Source organism: Phoenix dactylifera, chromosome 2, assembly GCF_051530095.1.
Source record: "Phoenix dactylifera cultivar Ajwa chromosome 2, Ajwa_hap1_PhDact_Kaust_v1.1, whole genome shotgun sequence".
NCBI lineage: Eukaryota > Viridiplantae > Streptophyta > Magnoliopsida > Arecales > Arecaceae > Phoenix > Phoenix dactylifera.
In genome coordinates, this window is record NC_143191.1 from 16,407,548 (window position 1) to 16,426,865 (window position 19,318).

Sequence of the window (19,318 nt, forward strand, 5' to 3'; positions counted from 1 at the left end):
AAACTAAAAAAATTAGTTATAGTTTTTTTCCTTTCAGATGATAATGCTATAATCTATTACATACCAAGTCAAGGAATTTATAAATCACATGTGGTCATACCATAATAAAAGGCAGCCATTCGTCTGATTTTTTTTTTTAATTTCATATGATTTCTCCACATTGTTGACTAAATTGCCACAACCCCAAATTCACTGATACAGAGCATAATGACAATTACAAAGCACAATCAACTATCATAAACCAATAATTTTTCTATGCAAATGCTCTCCAGTGGGATGCACCTCACCATCGTGATGATGGAAAACAAATGTTAGTATTCCAACCAGGCACAACACTGACCCAACAAGAAGCTTATCATAGCGTTCCACCCAGTGAAACTTGATGTGGCTGGCACCATAGAATGAGAGAGCTACCAATGAGGTCATCACAGTTGTAGTACTGCAGATCCACAGACAAAAACTTGCATACATTAAACACTCATAACAAAACAAAAAATTAAATAAGTCTAGCCAGATTTAAGTGTTCTACCTTGTTAAGGAAATTAATCTCTATTGAAGTGCTCTACCCTGTAAAGTGGAATCAATTTCTAGCATATGAAACAACTGCCATATTATGTATTGTGGATTCACTCCCCTTATTCTGACAATTTTCATTCTCACGTCTCTATATTCCAAGGTTGGTGGCTCTGATCTGCCACAATTTTGAGAGATTCTACTAACAACCTAAAATTTGAGGAGTTAATGCTATATGTGCAAGCCAATATAAGGAAAGAAAGAACCGCATATATAGCAGCACAAAACTAAGATGCTTCACCCACAAGACAAGCACAATCACTGAACAGGAAAATGTTCTCACACTTCTGAGCAGAAACAACAGATTGTTTCATACTGTCCACAATTTGTTCTGAAAAAAATACTCAGAGACTTATTATTTCATCACTTGGAACAGCCAAATTAGCATTTCCGAACAAAAATGATATGGCATTGAATCAGAGTAACCAAAGTCAGGCTTGAAGGACCATGCCAGGGCAGCAGGCTGCCTTAAAGGCAGAAATTTTGGGAGTTTAACCCCATTTCATACAGGCTGAGGGTTGTTCATCGTTTTAGCATTGCTATTTTAAAAATAATATACAATTACCTTGCTCCTTTGATACACTTGTTAAATATTGCATGCTTTTGAAATCCCCTTTATTTGTAAACACATTCTAGATCAACAATGTCAGAATGCAAAATCCAAACCTTAATAGCATTAATACTTCAGTAAAAAATACTACATTCATCCATATTCCATAGCCTCATATTCTGCAACTGTCATCTTATGCCAACCTGTTCCAGTACAGCCCCATTAATCATATTTAGATAAAATATGAAATAATCAAAAGCCAAGATGTTAAAACAATTGCAAGTTAGCAACACTAACCAGACCATCCAACATGCTATCAACAATCAAACAAATTAACTACTTCCTATACTACAATAAGAGTGTCTGGATGAAGAAATGTGTTAAACTTCCAACATCTTCGTCAAGTACAAGATAATTTTTCTACTAAGGTGATTCAATGGTGTCATAATATTTTAGTGTCTAAAGCATCTACATCCTCTCAATGATTTTTCCCTTCTGCCTCTCTGTTTCTAAGACTACCAGCCCAACTAGAATTTATTTCTCCATTGCATGCTGTAGAATCTATGCACCCCTTAATTGCTTATATGAAAGCATACCAGCTACTTACTAATTATTTCCCCTACAATTTAGAAGTTGTAAAGCACCTAATACATTTTCATCACTTGCCTTCAGTTAGCAAGATCAAATTACAAGAAACAAAACAGCGTACCTGAATAGTAGCACAATGATGGCAAGAATCATCATAGAGGATGAGTTACCAACTGCAAGGAAGACAGGAAGTGTTGTTGCACAAGGAGACAATGCTGGTACGAGTATAAGCCCTGCCACAGCCATCTTCTCCATGGAATGATTATGGGCGTGGCTATGGCCTCCCTTTCCGAGTGCAAACAGGACGACATAACTTCCTCCAAGAAGTATGAGCAAGAGGGAAGCAAGTCTGTGCACTGTTTCCTCCCCAGCAATAGTGTTTGCCATGGTGATTGCAGTCATGCCAAGAAGAGAGGTTGAAATTACATGCAACACGGCTCCAAATGCCGCTGTAAGGTTGATGAGGTTTCATTAGTGCACTTGGAAGTAAGAAAAAAGAACTATAACCATCAGAAGCACCAAACCTTGTCCCAAACTATTTAGGGTCGGCTTAAATCCATTTCATAGTTTGGCAAAAAAGATAACAGAACCAAGAGAAATAACAACAATGTTGAGCAAAATAATATAAAATTATATACATAAGAATCATGTGAATGTCATACATAATATTACTTCTCCAAGGAACATCCAAAATTAGCCTCACAAAACCTACAACATAAAGGATGAAAAAGAAAGTGCTGAATGGAGGCACAAATACGGATGTCTGAGATGTATCTGCCAAAAAATTAAAAAAATTCAGAAGCAGCAATTTGGTGGAATTACTCAATATAAGAAATACAATACGAAGAACATATACAATTAGATACTTGTATATGGAGAGGTACATGCATATCTGTTGCATATCCATATCCACAGTATTTACACCGTTAGAAGAGTTCTGGAAATGGTAGGATATAATACCAATCAAGGAATTGAGCAAATATGGAAGAGCCTTTTTTAGCTAGTTCAACTTGACTTAGCAAATGTCCTCAAAGGGAGAATATAAAAATTTGACAGATGTCCAGATATTTCAAAAATCATAATAATCCTCTGAGCTTGAAAAGACACCCAGCAGACATATGTCGACATAAATAAACCATCAAGGCCTCATTTCATAAGCAATTGGATAAAAATCAATAAAACATTATTTAAATATCTAGATCTACTGTTTTTCTATCACCAGGTAGAAATCTGCTCACAAATTTTTAGCTTAATCCCTCTCGGTGCGGCGCTAAGTCTCGGACTTAGCCAGCCTTCCCAATGCCCGAAAGCGTGTAGAGGTTCTGTCTCCCTTCTATGCACTTGATCTAACACTCTTCACCAAGACCAGATCATCCTTCATGCAAACATTTCATAACCAAACACCAGGATGGAGAGAAACGGGAGAATCTCCTTTCATTGAACTAAGAAAGGTTACAAAACTTTTGGACACCTCACTTCCCTTTTGGAAACTCCACTTAAGAGCTCCTTACAAGTGAACTCGAGCCCACACTTGGCTCTTCCTCTCACTCTAGGACCAACTCTTGAACAACCCCTCTCAAGCTCTCTTTCTCACTCAAAGAGTAGCACACTAGGGACCCAACTTCACTTCTCTCTAGAGTTCTCTCTGGAGTCCTGCCCAAATGAGAGCTACAATGCCCTATATATAGAGTTGGTGAAGCTCCAATCTTCCTGAAGAAGCTTCAGCCACCTAAGCTCCAGCTAGGTGCCACATAAGCTAACCAACATAACCACTTCAACCACTTCTAGTTAGCCAACCAAAATTCTGGTTCAGCCCAATAGAATTTCAACCACCTTTTGACCCAGCATAACCTCTAGCCAAAGTCGCGACATCAGCGCCTAATCAGCATCCCAATTGGTTGCCACGTTGGCTTCCAAGCTGCTGCCCAAAGTCCGGCTGTCTTTATGGGTGTTTGCTGTCCACTGCAATTCAGCAACCTGCTATTGTTGCAGTCCACCCAGCAGTCCACTTGGTTAGCTTTCTCCCGCGCACACAAGCTCCGCCGCTTGCTGCCTTGCCGAGCATCGTGCTGTAATGCTTCGGCCGTCTCCCTACATGCGGTTGCTGCACATATCCCCAGCAAGTTCATGCTGCGCACCAAACCGGCTGCGCACGCTCATGTCCTGCGCACATTTCAGCACGTTGCCAAGGCTCACCATGCCTTAGCCGTCCAGCCATGTAGTTGCTCGTGCTCTCCCACTTGTGCGCATCCAACGCCCGCGCACATGCCGTGCCAAAACTTGCGCACACCCGCGCATGTCCGCAAGCCCCGCGCACCTTGCACACGCCCGCGCATGCTCGCGCGCCTCACGTGCCAAGACCTCATGCCGCACGCCCATTCGTGCGCCTAGGTCCACTGTGCCACGCGTCTCAACTTCATCCACCTGATGCCCCGAATACCAGGCCGTGCGCCCATCCGGGCGCGCATATCGTGCGCCCCAGACTAGGGCCGTGACAATAGGATATAATACCAATCAAGGAATTGAGCAATATGGAAGAGCCTTTTTTAGCTAGTTCAACTTGACTTAGCAAATGTCCTCAAAGGGAGAATATAAAAATTTGACAGATTTCCAGATATTTCAAAAATCATAATAATCCTCTGAGCTTGAAAAGACACCCAGCAGACATATGTCAACATAAATAAACCATCAAGGCCTCATTTCATAGGCAATTGGATAAATATCAATAAAACATTATTTAAATATCTAGATCTACTGTTTTTCTGTTCAAATTTCCAGAAATCCAGAAGGTTGGTAATTTGGCATTTATGTACACAACAAACCATATGCCATTAAGAAGGTATTATGTGTAGTTTTAGCACCATTAGTCCCCCGGCCACCAATCTAAAAGAAGATCAAATAAAGATACAGAATCAAGTCTTTGGAGAACCATCAATGCCTTAACACAATGAAAGACTTATTGATAAACAGGCATTGGTTAACCTTTGTAATTAGGCCAACATTTCTAGTCATACAGCCTTAGAAATTTAGCAAGCATCAACGATCTATTTGTCTAAACGATCAACTCTAGGAAGACTTTCAGTTCTAGACGGCAATGGAATTTAGAAGGATCATTTTCTATATTAGGGAAACTAGATCTGGTTCCCTGTCTATTTTCCTGTGCCATTTAAATCTACGAGCAAAATTCCTATAGTTTCCACCATCTAAGTTCATTCCTGCTCCTGCTAATGTACCCACTACTTCCTTTTAAGCTATGAAATTCCAACTTCCCTCACTATCCAATTAATCTTGTACATTGGAAATTCTACATAACATTTAAGTTGCATGTCAACTATCAATAGGGAAATGTATATGAGATGGAAAAAGTAGTACGCTTCCACAGTCCTATAAAAAAGAAAGGTTATTTGGCATGAGAAAGAGAATTTGGGTTATATGCATCTATATGGGTCACATACATCTATACTACTACACAGTGACAGAATGACTGTTGCTTTTCATCTATCTGTTCCATATGTTGTGTCTTTCACATCTTAATCTGACATAACCCAGTGAGGAAAGACAAATTCCATCCAACCAATCAAGGGTGTTTATAGAAACTCTTGCTCCAACAACAAATGAAAAGTGGTGGTTAGTTGCATCCTTGCTAGGACATGTTTCCTTCCTATGCGCGTTCAAAATATTCCAGTAAAAAAGACAAAAATAGGGTAAGATCCCAACAGTAGGGCATGTTTATAACTTTTTGATGGAGGATGCTGGCAGCAGCCACTAAAGACCTATAAAAGGTGTCTTAAGGCTCAAGCCTTGATTTGGAATATGCTGGATGATATGGGGCCCTCTTGGGATCTTGCTTAAGGTTACCTAGTCATTATAGAATCTTAATTTATATATTTCAGCAGTAACGTAATGCTAGTTTAGTTTTATGAATGTTTTCCTAAGTTTGTAGAGTCAGTAGTATTTTTCTAATTTTCCATATTTTCTGGACATGGGCTATCTTATAGGGCTCATGGATCATATTTTAGATCTATGTTTTGGAGCTTTATTTATGGTCTTTAGTGGGGTCTTATCAGTGAAAATTATAGATTTATTATTTAGAGTCTAAATCCTAGTAGGAGTAGGAGTATTAGAACTCCATAAATAGGGCTGTAATATCTCATTATGAAGGCCATAAAAAATTTCAGAGATTTTTCCTAAGCAATTACGCTTTCTTTTAGAATTGTGTGATGCAATTCTAACCCTAGGTGTGATAGCTATGAGATTCTAGGAATGATTTCTAGAAAATCTCTCTTTTCTTGTTCTTTTTCTTTAATTACAGCAACCTAAAATCTCAAATTTAGATCTGATTCCACCCCGCTAAACCTTAGCAACCAAAAGCAACAAACCTGTAGCCACCCATCCATCAATTAGCCTTCAGATTCACAAAACAAACAATATTTTTATCCCTATTTTTCTTTTTTCCAGATCACATAAAACCCTTAAAACTTCATCTTTTTAACCCTACCTTATACCCCAATCGCTTCCCATCCATATACTGACACAAACCAAATTTCTTACATAAATTCCCTACCTTTTTTAGCCTGTTAGGCATCCCTGAATTTTCCTAAGGCTGTCCCATACCAGTTTGGTAACAGAGCTGAAGTTCGCAACATGTTGACACATATGGGAAGGTCTTTTCGGTGAAAACTAACACATACCCAATGAGATGATATGCTGTTCAGAACCATGGAGCAGCTAGATGGGATAAGTGCTCGACTGAATGACATTGAAAGCTGGTTTTCTCAACCTAGTTGCAACCCGATGGCTGATGCTCAAGAGAAACATCCTAAAGTAATAATAATGCTGAAAATCAAGAGAATAAGCTTGAAAACCAGAAAGAAAATCCTCCCCAGAGATGTAATTTGAGAGCTGTTCATGTCCAAGGAGCTCATCAAATCTTAATCTTAAGTGGGCTTGAGAATTTTTGGAAAGAGCTTACTATGAACCATATGATACAGCTGGTGATGTCACAAAGAAAGTTAGGATGCAGATTCCAGATTTTGAACGAAGGCTTGATCCTACAATATTCTCCGATTGGTTGGATTCTATTGAGGAGTATCTTGATTGTTATGACATAACTGATGAGCGAAGAGTGAGATTTGGCCAAATGAAACTAGTAGTCTTAGGAAAAATTTGGACTGGTATTGACAGTGATATTAGGAGATTGGAGAAGCCACCAACAAGCACATAATTAGAGATGAAAGCCAAGCTTCATCAAAAATATATGCCTGCAAATTATCATGATAAATTGTGCGAACAACTAGTGATTTTGAAACAGGGAAACATGTCAGTGGTAGAGTATACACAAAGGTTTGATGAACTGAAGACTAGGTGCCAAGTTGTGGAGGATCCCCACCAAAAGTTTGCTAGACTTACGGATGGTTTAAGGGATGAACAAGGAGAGAATTAATTCGACAGCCAATTTATAGTGTGGAGCAAGGTCCGCTGTACCGGTACCGGTCGGCGTACCGGTGGTGGGCAGTACCGGCCCCGTATCGGCCGGTACTGGTCCTGCGATCCCGTTAAATAGCCGACTTTTGGGATTTCACATACCGGTCCCGTACTGGTCCGTACCGATCCCGTACCGGTCACGTACCGACCCATACCGGTCTCGTACCGACCCGTACAGGTCTCGTACCGGCCCGTACCGATCTCGCACCGGTCCCGTACCGGTTCTCCAATGAAAAGCTCCGGTACTGGATTCCACACTGATCTGGTACCGGTTCAGGATGGTACTGGTACATACCGGCCGGTATGGGCCAGTACGGCAGACCACCATACATTCCAAGTAGCTCTAGATAGGGAGGAGTATTTGAGATTCTTTATCACTAGAAAAATCAGGTCTCAAGCTGGGGGAGGCTACAGCTAAGAGATCTAATGATGCAAATTGTAGCATGAAATTAGCACCTTCACAATCTTTCAATCATTCCAATAGGTCTAAGCCTTCTTCTTTTTATGAGGCTGATTCTAAATACAAAGCAGTTCTGACTAATAGACCTAATGGGAAGGATAACAAGAACATTTGTTTTTAAGTGTGGAGAGCCTGGTCACATGGGGTTATCAATGTCCAAGAAGAATAGCCTACATGTTGGATGTTATGGGTGGTTCTATTATCTTTTTAAAGGATAGATTTGAAGAGTGGCTATCATCAAATCCGCAAAAGGCCTGGACATGAATAAAAGACAGCTTTTAAGACCAAGGATAGCCTCTATGAGTGGCTGGTCATGCCTTTTGGCATATCTAATACCCCTTGCAAATTCATGCACTTCACGACTCATATATAACAGCCCTTTATCGGACACTATGTGGTTGTTTTCTTATGATATTTTGATATACAGCATGACCAAAAAGGAGTACATCTCTCATCTACAACAAGTTATGAGAGTTCTTTGCTAAGAGTAGCTTTACATAAATTTGAAAAAGTGTTCATTCATGACTTCAAGTGTTATCTTTTTGGGCTTTGTTGTTTCTTCTAAAAGAGTGGAGGTTGATCCGGAAAAAATCAAAGCTATTCAAGAGTGGCCTATTCCTTCTACTTTGCATTTATTTCGAAGTTTTCATGGGTTAGCTATATTTTATAGCATTTCATCAAATATTTCAATACTATAATGTCTCCAATCACTAACTACATGAAGAAAGTACAGTTTGTTTGGACCACAGTAGCAACAAAGGCATTTGAAGAAGTTAAGGATGATTGAAGCACCTGTTTTGCGCTTCTAGATTTTTCTAAGGTGTTTGTGGTGTCTTGTGATGCATCACATGTTGGTATAGGAGGTGTACTTAGTCAAGAAAGCTATCCGGTTACTTATTTTAGCAAGGAGATGAATGTAAATAAGCAAAAGCATTCAACATATGGTAAATAATTCTATACTATAGTTCAAGCACTTCAGTATTCGTGACATTATCTTATTCCTAAAGGGTTTGTATTGTATTCCGACCATGAAGCTCTCAAATACATCAACTCTCAAAGGAAATTGAGCTATTTCCATGGCAAGTGGGTTTCTTTCTTACAAGAATATGCTTTTGTTATTAAGCATAAAGCTGGAAATGAGAACAAACCAGTTGATGCTCTCAACCGTGTAGTGGGTCGAGCGGCACTAATTCTTTCTTCTATTGCTGTCCAAGTTGTGGGCTTTGATTTGCTTAAGAAAGGCTATTTTACTTGCAAGGATTTTGGCCTCATACATGCTGATTTGATGGCTGGACAACATGCTGACCATTCAGATTTTTCTTTGCATGATGGGTATCTTTTCAAAGGAACTTGCCTTCGCTTGCCTAATACTTCCCTATGTGAAGAAGTCATTAGAGATTTACATTCTGGTGGGATGGCTAGTCTTTTTGGAAGAGATAAAATCATTGCAATGGTTAAGGACCATTTCTATAGTGTCTAGTTTGATGTAAGATGTTGCAAGAATTGTCTCACGATATTAGACTTGACAAATTTCAAAGAAAAATACAGGTTTGTACACACTATTACCTTTGCCACATGAGCCTTGGCAAGATCTAAGCATGGACTTTGTCCTTGGGTTGCCAAAGACCCTTAGAGGTCATGATTCTATCCTTGTGGTTGTGGATCGCTATTCTGAAATGGCTCACTTCATTCTTTGTTCGAAGACTTCCGATGCTTTCGATATTGCTAAACTCTACTATAAGGAAGTTGTTCGTCTACTTGGGCTGCCTAAGACTAATGTGTTTTATTGTGATGTCAAATTCATGAGTTACTTTTAGAGCACTTTACGGAAGATGCAGAAAACGAAGCTACAATTTTCTTCTTCCATTCATCCACAAACCGATGGTCAAATAGAAGTTGTTAATAAGAGTTTGGCTGATTTGTTTCATTGTTGTATTGATAATCATGTTAATAATTGAGATCAAGTTCTTCTTTTGGCTGAATTTGCTTATAACAATTGAATAAATCAAACTACAAGTCGTAGTCCCTTTGAGATTGTAACAGGTTCAATTCCGAGGAAGCCAATTGATTTGGTACTTTTACCTGTTGAGGCACGTCCTAGGAGCTGAAATTTTTGCCAAGCATATTAGTGAGCTACATGATAAAGTTCGAAGAAAGATTGCTTTGAGCAAAGAAGGCTATAAAGCACATACTAATTTGAGGAGATGATTTGTTGAATTCAAAGGAGACATGGTTATGGTGCAACTTAGACCTGAATGTTATCCTAAGGGTACGTACAAGAAACTTGATTCAAAGAGTGCTGGTCCCTATAAGATTCTTAAGAAAATCAGCTCTAATGCTTATATCTTTAACTTGCCTGAAGAAATGGGAATTTGTAATATCTTTAATGTTGAAGATCTCACTTTGTATCCAGACCATGACGTGCTACACAACATGACACCTCCATTGCTAGACTTCCACTAGCCCCACGATTGAAGGAGATTGAAGACATCATTGACCATCAAGTGATTCGACAAAGGGGGGGGGGGGGGGTGGCCACCAAAAGTATAGTGTAAAATGGAGAGGATGTCCGCTTTTGAAGTATACATGGATCACATATGAAGAGCTCAAAAAGCTTGATCCTAATCTTTATGATAGATTCCATGCTTTTATCTTACTGGAGTCGAGTCATCTCAACCCAGGGAGAGATGATGGAGGATGTTGGTAGCAACCATTGAGACCTATAAAACACATCCTGAGTCAAGTTCTAATGCTTAAGCTTTGATTTAACATATGTTAGTGATAAGGACCTTGCTCCAAGCTAACTAGTCACTATAGAATCTTAATTTTATGTTTTTCAGCTGCACTATAATGTTGGTTCAGTTTTATGAATATTTTGTAAGTTTATAGAGTCAGGAACAAGGTCCACCGAACCAATATTGGAACTCATACCGGTCGGCTACTAGTTCGGTACAGAGTAGTTCACCCCGATTCAATAGACCATAATTCAAGCCTTTTAAACAGGTAGGTGGCCCAAACCGGTTCAAAACGGTGCGAACCACGCGGTTCCCACCGGTTGAGCTCCGAACCGCCCGGTTCGGAACAATTCGGAGCAGTTCAGAGCGATTCGAGGAGGATTTCGAAATTTAGGGCCGAACCGACTAAGTTTTTCACCAGTTTGGTTCGGTATGGGGTGAACCGAATGGTTCGACATATCTTGGTCAGGAGTACTTTTGTAATTTTTCATATTTTCTAGACATGGGCTGTTATAAGGCTTATCGGTTATATTTTAGATCTATTTATGTTTTGGAGGTTTATTTATGCTCTTTAGTGGGGTTTTATTAGTTAAAATTACAAAATTGTTACTTGGAATCCAAGTCCTACTAGGAGTAGAAGAACTAGAACCATGATTTGTCGTACCGAACTGCTTAATACGAAAAATACCGTACCGTACTTGGAGGAAACTAGTACAAAATTCAACTTCGAGTCATGACAAGCACCATACCACCTCGTATCGAGGCGTACCGCCCCGTGCAGAGGCGTACCAAGATGTACCAAAGTGTATACCAGCCCATACCGAAGCGTATCGACCTGTATTGAGGCATACCAAGATAAAAATAGAGAAAATTGGTTACAGAGCAATTACAATACAAGGTGCATACCATACCATACCAAATCGATAAAGTATCGATACGGTACCCGGTACCGAGATTGCAAACCTTGACTAGAACTCTATAAATAGGGCTATAATCTCTAATTATAAAGACAATAAAAAATTTCAGAGCTTTTTCCTAGGTAATTATGCTTTCTTTTCTTTAATTACAACACCCTAAAACCTCAAATTCGGATCTAATTCCATCCCCATTAAAGCCTAGCAACCAAAAGCAACAAACCCATAGCCACCCATCCATCAATTAGCTTTTAGATTCACAAAACAAACAAAAATTTTATTCCCTTTTTTCTTTTTTCCGGCCAACACAAAACCCTCAAAACTTCATTTTTTTTGTCCCTGCACCCAAATCACTTCCCATCCATATACCAACACAAACTTTAGCTTCTTACACAAATTCCCTACCTTTTTTAGCCCAAAACAACCTATTAAGCATCCCTGAATTTTTACTAATCAAGGCTGTCCTACACCATTTGTATTAACATATCTCTTGCTTGTTGTTTGGCCCATCAACTAGCATAGGATATCCTTCCCCACTAAGTTCTGTTAAGGTCCTCCAACAAGGAAGACCAAAAGTGAAGTTTGCTACTTGTCTACATTGTTCTTAAACAAAATGTTTAGTAGACAAGAGTCTCTTGCTACATATGGTGGGGATGGTGTTTATTCTACATCATAGAATTCCCTTAATGGCTTGTCAAGGAGATACATTACAAATCTCATACATTACAAATCTCTTTTCTCCTCATCCTATAAATTTCTTATGACATGATCTTAGCTAACATACCAATTTATGCATTACAGTTAGTCATCCAGACATGCACCTAGTAATGAGACTTAAAAAGAAAAAAAAGGAGAAAAAGTCATGCTGATCTATAATTTCCATTAAGAGCTCAATTAATCCTATCAATGATTAAAATATGTGTGTATGTGTGTGTGTGTTTGTGTGTGTGTATGCATGATCACAAATTTCCAACCATCCAGAGCTAGGATTATGGGCACCTACCTGGATCTAGTTTTTGTAGAATCAAAAACTAATCTAAATTTTGATCAAGTTGGACCTAGGAACCCAAGCCCGATCAACTACCACTTCAGTTGTACCAAATCAGGTTGAAAAAATATTTTCAGATTGAATCAAATCAGAAACAACCTAAAATTATACATCATAAAAAGTATGTAAAAAAATGGGTTGCTAATTATATACGAAACATATGACGTAAGAAAACAAACAATATAACAATAAAAAAGCATTACTAACAACAAAAAGTCGATGATAAATTGTTATTAATCCAATCCCTTTGTGGTTCAAATCCGGATTGTTGCGAGCATTTTTTTCTTCTGACCATGCTGTATTCACTAGAACCCCTTTAGTTTTCTTAGAAATTGGGAGAGCTTTCTTACTTTTCAATTTTTTTTCTTTTTATTAAGAATGGTATATGAAAGATGATTAATGAATTTTAATTAACTATAGAACTTCAAATATTTTTAATATTTTGTTTCATATATAATCTAGTACAGGAAGACTTTCTTTTTAAAAAAATTACTTTATGTTCCTTATATTCCAATTTAGTAGTAAATGAAAATGGAGGTGCTTTTGGCATTCCCATTTATTTTTAAGTGGGGCAATCAAACACACGAGGCTCCCACCATTACAGGATCTGGGGAGGATCAGAAGTACGAAATATGTTGCTTTACCTCAGAGGTTGTTTCCTTGTTTTTTGAACCTATAATCTCTAAGTCATATGGTGGAACCTTACCATTGCGCCAAGGCTCACCCTCATTCCAATTTATTTTTCTATTTCTAATTTACCTTATTTGACTGTCCTTTTCTTTATTGGACTATGAATTTGCAGTGCCAACATATTCATGCAGTTTTATGTTGACTTTCTTGTGTTGCCGTTATTTGGGTATCAACTGCACACAATTAGAATAATCAAAGAGAGTATACCTTGTTGCTTTCTGAAGGCTTTGGATATAATTCTAGGAATTCACAGAGGCTAGATAGAGACACAATAGTGGAGCAAAGGACCATGGAATAAAAGGGGAAGCTAGGAGAACTAGAGCATCATTTCCATTTTCAGTATCATAGGGGTGATAGAAACTCTTTATGCAGCGACTACTATTAAAAGGTGCATTGAACAACACCAAAAAATTCTCATTTGATAAAGAATGGTTATTTGGAGCAACCAAGACTGGCATGATCACATCTGTAAAACTTTGTACAATCTTAAATTATTTTCAGATCTAAATATTTTACAGTAAATTTCAATTTACAGAAAATCTGCATATGGATCGATTACTATGATTTGAAGTTTGAACAATCTTTCTTCTCAACGGCATACCTCAAGCCCCAGCATAAGAAGGAAAACATAAAGAAGACAAACTGAGATATGGAAGAAGAAAAAGAACAGAAGTAACATTATTATTCATATTGCATTGCCTCCTCATCAACAGGATATAAAATTGGGCAATACTTAATCCGAAGCATTAATTTAAGCAAACCAATCCTAATCTTAGAACAAATTTATGACTAATCAAAGTGCTCATGTCCTTAACTCCACTTTAGCTTTTTCAGGCCATGATAACTTGGCCTAAAGTCTTATGTTTCTGATAATCTATAAGATGCCTAGCATTGAGACAATCCAAGCTCATATGTAATTAGCTAAAAGGAATGCTTGGATCTCAACTGGCAACACCAAAAATGTTATGCCTGTAACTAAAATCCAAAGAGAAAAAATGATAAAAAAAAGTAGTTATCGACCTACAACTCATCAGATCCCACCATGGAATCTCCCAAATTTGATTACAAGATCAAGTACTAACTTCCTTGCAATCAGATTGTCCGATGATGATACTGGTAGTTCTTGATCAATGATTAGACTATCTCCAATGGCATACATTGATGGATCTGAAAATCTAACAAGGGGTGAATCATAAGTTTTGAGATATGACCAAAACCTTCAAATATTGGTGTTTGTATTTACAACAGCCAAAGATTGTCTGAAAACTTGCAGTCTTCAATTGTCCTGATGAGATTATGATAAATTTCAATCTATCCAACCGAAACAACAATACAACCAATGCCGTGACTGCTCATGTTGTCAAAAGTCTTACTCATGTTGATGTCATCTTTTATGATCCACTTGACACCACATGCATGAGGCTGGCAATTCCAACTCAAACATATGAACCCTAAGTAGCTAATGCAGGTGTGAGTGCGGGTGCGGACATGCGTGAGACTGTGGGGAATGCAAGGTTCAATAGGTTAAGGGGTGGAAGCATCTCGGAAGCATGCTTACAAATTTAAATATTTAAAATTTATTATATATTAATTATTATAATTATGGCTGTTTCTTTTTTTTTTTCATGTTCAGAATGACCGTTTTGTATAAAGTCCTCTTTCAACAACCATCAAAATATGAAAGTAAATTTGCAAAAGGTATTTGTTATGATAAATAAAAGACATTCTATTAATCAAATCAGTTATTTGAGGTTGCAGACCTTCCGGAATACTTGGTTATTGACGCAGTTGGGGTGGGTTGCAGAAAATTTTTTTTTCTTTTTTTTTTCTTCCTTCCTTGTCAATGGCGGCTAGGATTCTTTGTTGGTGGAAGGGAGGAGGAAGAAGATGGGTTGCTGGTTGGACTAGATTGGGTTCGAGGGAAATCAACCAATTGACTAAAATTGGACACCAATTTTAGTGGGTGGCTAAAATTGGTTAGATCAATTGCATGTAGGCTGACATGAGATTGGTTGGACTTTTAATTGAATGGGACTCCAAAGGGAACGTGAGGGGATTCGTTGGTGGCTGATGTGGCAAGTCAGATGGCGTACACAAGGAGGGGGAGGTGTGGATCCAAGAAGATAAGGATAAGAATGAGTTAGTTATAGAAGTCTCATCCAAACCACTCACTTGAAGGCGTGAAGGGGGAGAGGCATCCCACCTCTCCTCCAGCCAATTGGTGTCGCACCAAAGAGGGGAAGAGTCTCTCTTCACGTAAACAAGGAAAGATTTTTTTTTCCAAACACCAAAATTCTGATTTCATTCTTCATACCTTCCCTTATATAGAGAGGGAGGTTGGCAAAGATAAAAATTACAACGAGAATTTTATTTGGACTCCTATCCACATAAGGATTCTTTTTAAAATTCAAATCTCCTAATTGATCACCTAGACAACTTGCCAATTGAAGCTTAGCCACACGTGGAAGCTCTTCTTGGCGTGAGGAAGGGAGAATAGGAAGGAAATTTCAGCCGCAAGCAAGAGTCTTCTTCAAGTGGGACTCCATCTTGCAGCATGAAATCAAATCCAACTCCTTAGGACTCTATCCCAAATGACATGTGGCCACTCCTAATTAATCAATGACCTACTCGACGCCTTGGACTCAATCTAATTAGGCATCGAAGACACTAACCCATTGTGAAGTTAAATCACTTATTACATGGACTCAATCACACCACAACTTGAACTTAATTTTTTCTCACACGAACTCAATCCTCTCACACATAAACTCAACCACTCAATTCCTAAATTAAATCAAGACCCTCCAATGCCTTGGACTCAATTAAATCAGGCGTTGGGACAACTAAACCCAATGTGACTTGATGCTGAAAACCTGGACCCACTATAATTTATTGCTGGAACTTTGTGGACCCAATGTGATTTGGTGCTTACCCAAGGAAAGAACTCAATCACCACACGCGCCTCCAACTTGGGCCCATGCTCCTGCATCAGTTATGCTTAGCACCATTATGCATGATGGTCCTTTTATTCCACCATCCAATGACATATGAATGGCATGGTAACATATTACTCTGGATTTCCACAATCAAGCATGCCTTAGTATACTAAATTTATCCTATACATTGTTCTCTTTAAACATTGTTACTCCATACCAAAAGAGACTCCCAAACATAAATCTGTATTTTGGGACTAAACATTATAATGTATTTGGAAATTGAAGCCAGCAATAGCATTCATATTTAATTATAACAAACTTTAAACGAGCTGGACATCTAGCTCCAATGCTTAATATCCATAATATAATTCAAAGCAACCAAAAGTAGTCCAAATAGCACATCTTCTTGTACTTAATTCACCTGTTTTAGGAACATAGTTTAGGTTCTCATGATCAGCGAGAAACGAAATGCTGGAGATTTAGACGATCTAATTTCCAAATCCATCACCAAAGATACAAAGTTCTTCCAGATTATAAATCTCTAGATCGAGCAACGCAAAACTAGATTGCAATGACGTCAATTTCTCAGCTATTAACCAGAAATCTACTAACAAATTCACGGAATCGAAGAAACTAATAGATAAAGATCGGGTTTTTCTTATAAGAGAAGTAGAAGTAGGAGGACTCACTGACGAGGAGAGTCCTGGAGAGGGTCCACTTCTGGGCGCGGCCGACGATGGAGAAAGGGAGCCAATGCGTCGGGATGAAGGAGTGGAGGAGCGAGACGGTGGCGATCCCGCCGATCGTGGAGAGATCCTCGGCGGTGAAGCCTCCCATTTCCGCCGACGACGCCGAGATCTATAGATCCTCTCCCATCAAGAGATCTGCTCGAAAGATTGGGATTTTTGAAGGATTGAGTGGTTAGGGTATTGAAAGATCCAAGTTTTGGAGGAAGAAATTAGGAAACGGGTAAGGTGTGGCAGAAAGTGAGAGGGTAAGACCGCGAGATGTTTCAGTAATACCAATATATTCCAATTCTGCTGTTATTTTTCCAAATCCGCTTGGATGATGGATATGAAAACAGTGATCATGCCGGCTTTTACCAGCCATTGTGACATAAGATAATTAATTAAAAATTAATTTATCCTTATTTCTATATAAACTAGCTTTTTTTTTCAGTTTTTCAATTTCAAAATAATCCTAATTAGATTACTCCAAATAAAATTTAAAATATTTATATAATAATTCTAATCAAATTTCATTTTTGAAAGGGATTAAAATATAAGAGATTTCTAAAGAGAATAACTTCAATACTGCTCTACCTCTAATTAGATATCTTCTGCAAAGGGTTAAAACATGCTAGACTTTTATGGATGAAAGTACTTTAACATTGTTTGACTTCTAAGAATAAGAAAAGAAGAAGTTTTAGTATTGCTTGATTTTTGTCTATAAGAAAAGGAAGAACAGAGAGTATATGTAAGAAAAGATCTGTACAAACTTCTAAACTAATATGTGAGAGAACAAATGAACCAAGAGGAAAAAAAAAGTAATCATGCATTAGAACAAAAATTATTTATTAATTTTTATTTCAAATCTTTTTAAGTATATATTTTAATTAAAATATTTCAATCCGAATTATTAGCAATCCCATGCATTTACATTTTAACTAATATTAAAAAAATAGGCTAAACTTTTCATAGATAGCAGTCCGGCTACGTTCAAAAAAATGGCAACAAGTATTAGCTTAGGTAATTGGCATGAGGCATCACTAGATTTGGATGTTGATGGTTTAATTCTTACATATTAGAAAAAAGAAAGAAAAATGGTATGCCAAGTTTGTTCTAATCTAGTTAAATGTTAAGCATGGTAATATTTATTATTTTGAAAATAGTTATGATAATGACCAACTATAATTTTTTTAGATCCAATATTTGGACACAATGCTTGCAGGATTACAACTCCAACTTACTTCCAACATTACCTCTCATTCTCCTATGTTTAACCTATGATTTTGCTTTTCTCTCCTATCTTATCATCTAAATCCTTTGTCACCTCTCTCATATACCTCACAAGAGGCCATGCATGCACCATTGGCCACCTCAAAGACATACCATCTAAAAGGCTCGCACCCTCTTAGCTTTGATTCATGTTGTCATACACCCAGAGTGTCCACTTGGTGGCTCTTTTGCCAATTCATGACTCTCTCTTGTACTCTCGCTGCAAGCACCCCATCCCTTGCCCTCGTCATTTGTATTGCCTCCTTTCTCTCTATCCTTCCTTTCCCAATACCTGAGACCTACCCCACAATGCACCCAAACTTGTATTATCTCTTTCCTCTCTTTAGCTTCTCCATCTCCCTTCTATAATGAATATTTAGTTTTTATTTTTCTTGCCTGGTGTTCAAAGTTAGATATCAAGTCAAGAGACAAGAATCTAATGAAGTTAGTATCATTTGTATTGTTTAAAAAAATATCATATTCTACCAAGGATATTTATGATTTAAAAGAATTTCCATAAGAAAATATTTATAGAAGAATTAGTATTGAATTTTATACCCACAAATGACTAAGCTTTTCATTTTGATGATATTCATGATATTTTTCTTAATGGTTATGCGCCATTTATCGAACATTGATTTTAGAATGTAGAGGCTGCATTTATTTTGTTATAATTGTTTTGCAAAAAAAAAGGAAAAAGAAAAGGATCTTAGTGTGAAAAAATTGGTTTGATACAAAAAATTACTACATAATTGAACCAAAATTTTATTTTCATCAAGCAGATTTTACTCATTTAAAGAAAAATTGACTCATCAAGAAGATGGATGAAGAAAAGTTTACTAGAATGGCCTAATTTTATTGAGTATAGTGAATTGATATTTATATATATACACACACACATACACATCACATATACAAATTCAGCATATGTACAAAATCAAAAGAAACATAAGTCAAGCTAAACAAATCCCATAAATCAATTCATGATAGTTGCTGCCCAAGTTGACTAAGTAAACATGATAAGTGAAGACATATCCCATAAATTAATGCATAGTAGCTACTATCCAAGTTGACCAAATAAACATGATAAGGAAAGTTTGGAGGAAACTTCAAGATTCTATCACTCCCCCTTAAGTTGGAGCGTGGTGGTCCATACCACTCAACTTACACTAAAAAGAAGAAGTCGATCACATGCCAGTGCCTTAATGAAGATATTAGCTAATTGACGATCACTAGGAACATAGGTAGTAGAGATATCATGCATTTGAATATGTTCATGAACTATGTGGCCATTAATTTTAATGCGCTTGGTGCGTTCATAAAATATTGGATTAGTAGCAATG

General features: G+C 37.7%; 1 protein-coding gene across 1 annotated transcript; it reads right to left on the reverse strand.

Moving 5' to 3' along the window:
• Positions 1-102: 102 nt before the first annotated feature.
• Positions 103-17,047, reverse strand: LOC103719243 (uncharacterized). The gene is made up of 3 exons (XM_008808391.6): positions 16,668-17,047; positions 1,833-2,160; positions 103-439 (listed from the first exon to the last, which is right to left on the reverse strand). Exons 1-3 carry the CDS (start codon positions 16,813-16,815, stop codon positions 235-237), a joined length of 681 nt encoding a protein of 226 aa, XP_008806613.4. The 5' UTR covers positions 16,816-17,047; the 3' UTR covers positions 103-234.
• Positions 17,048-19,318: the final 2,271 nt, after the last annotated feature.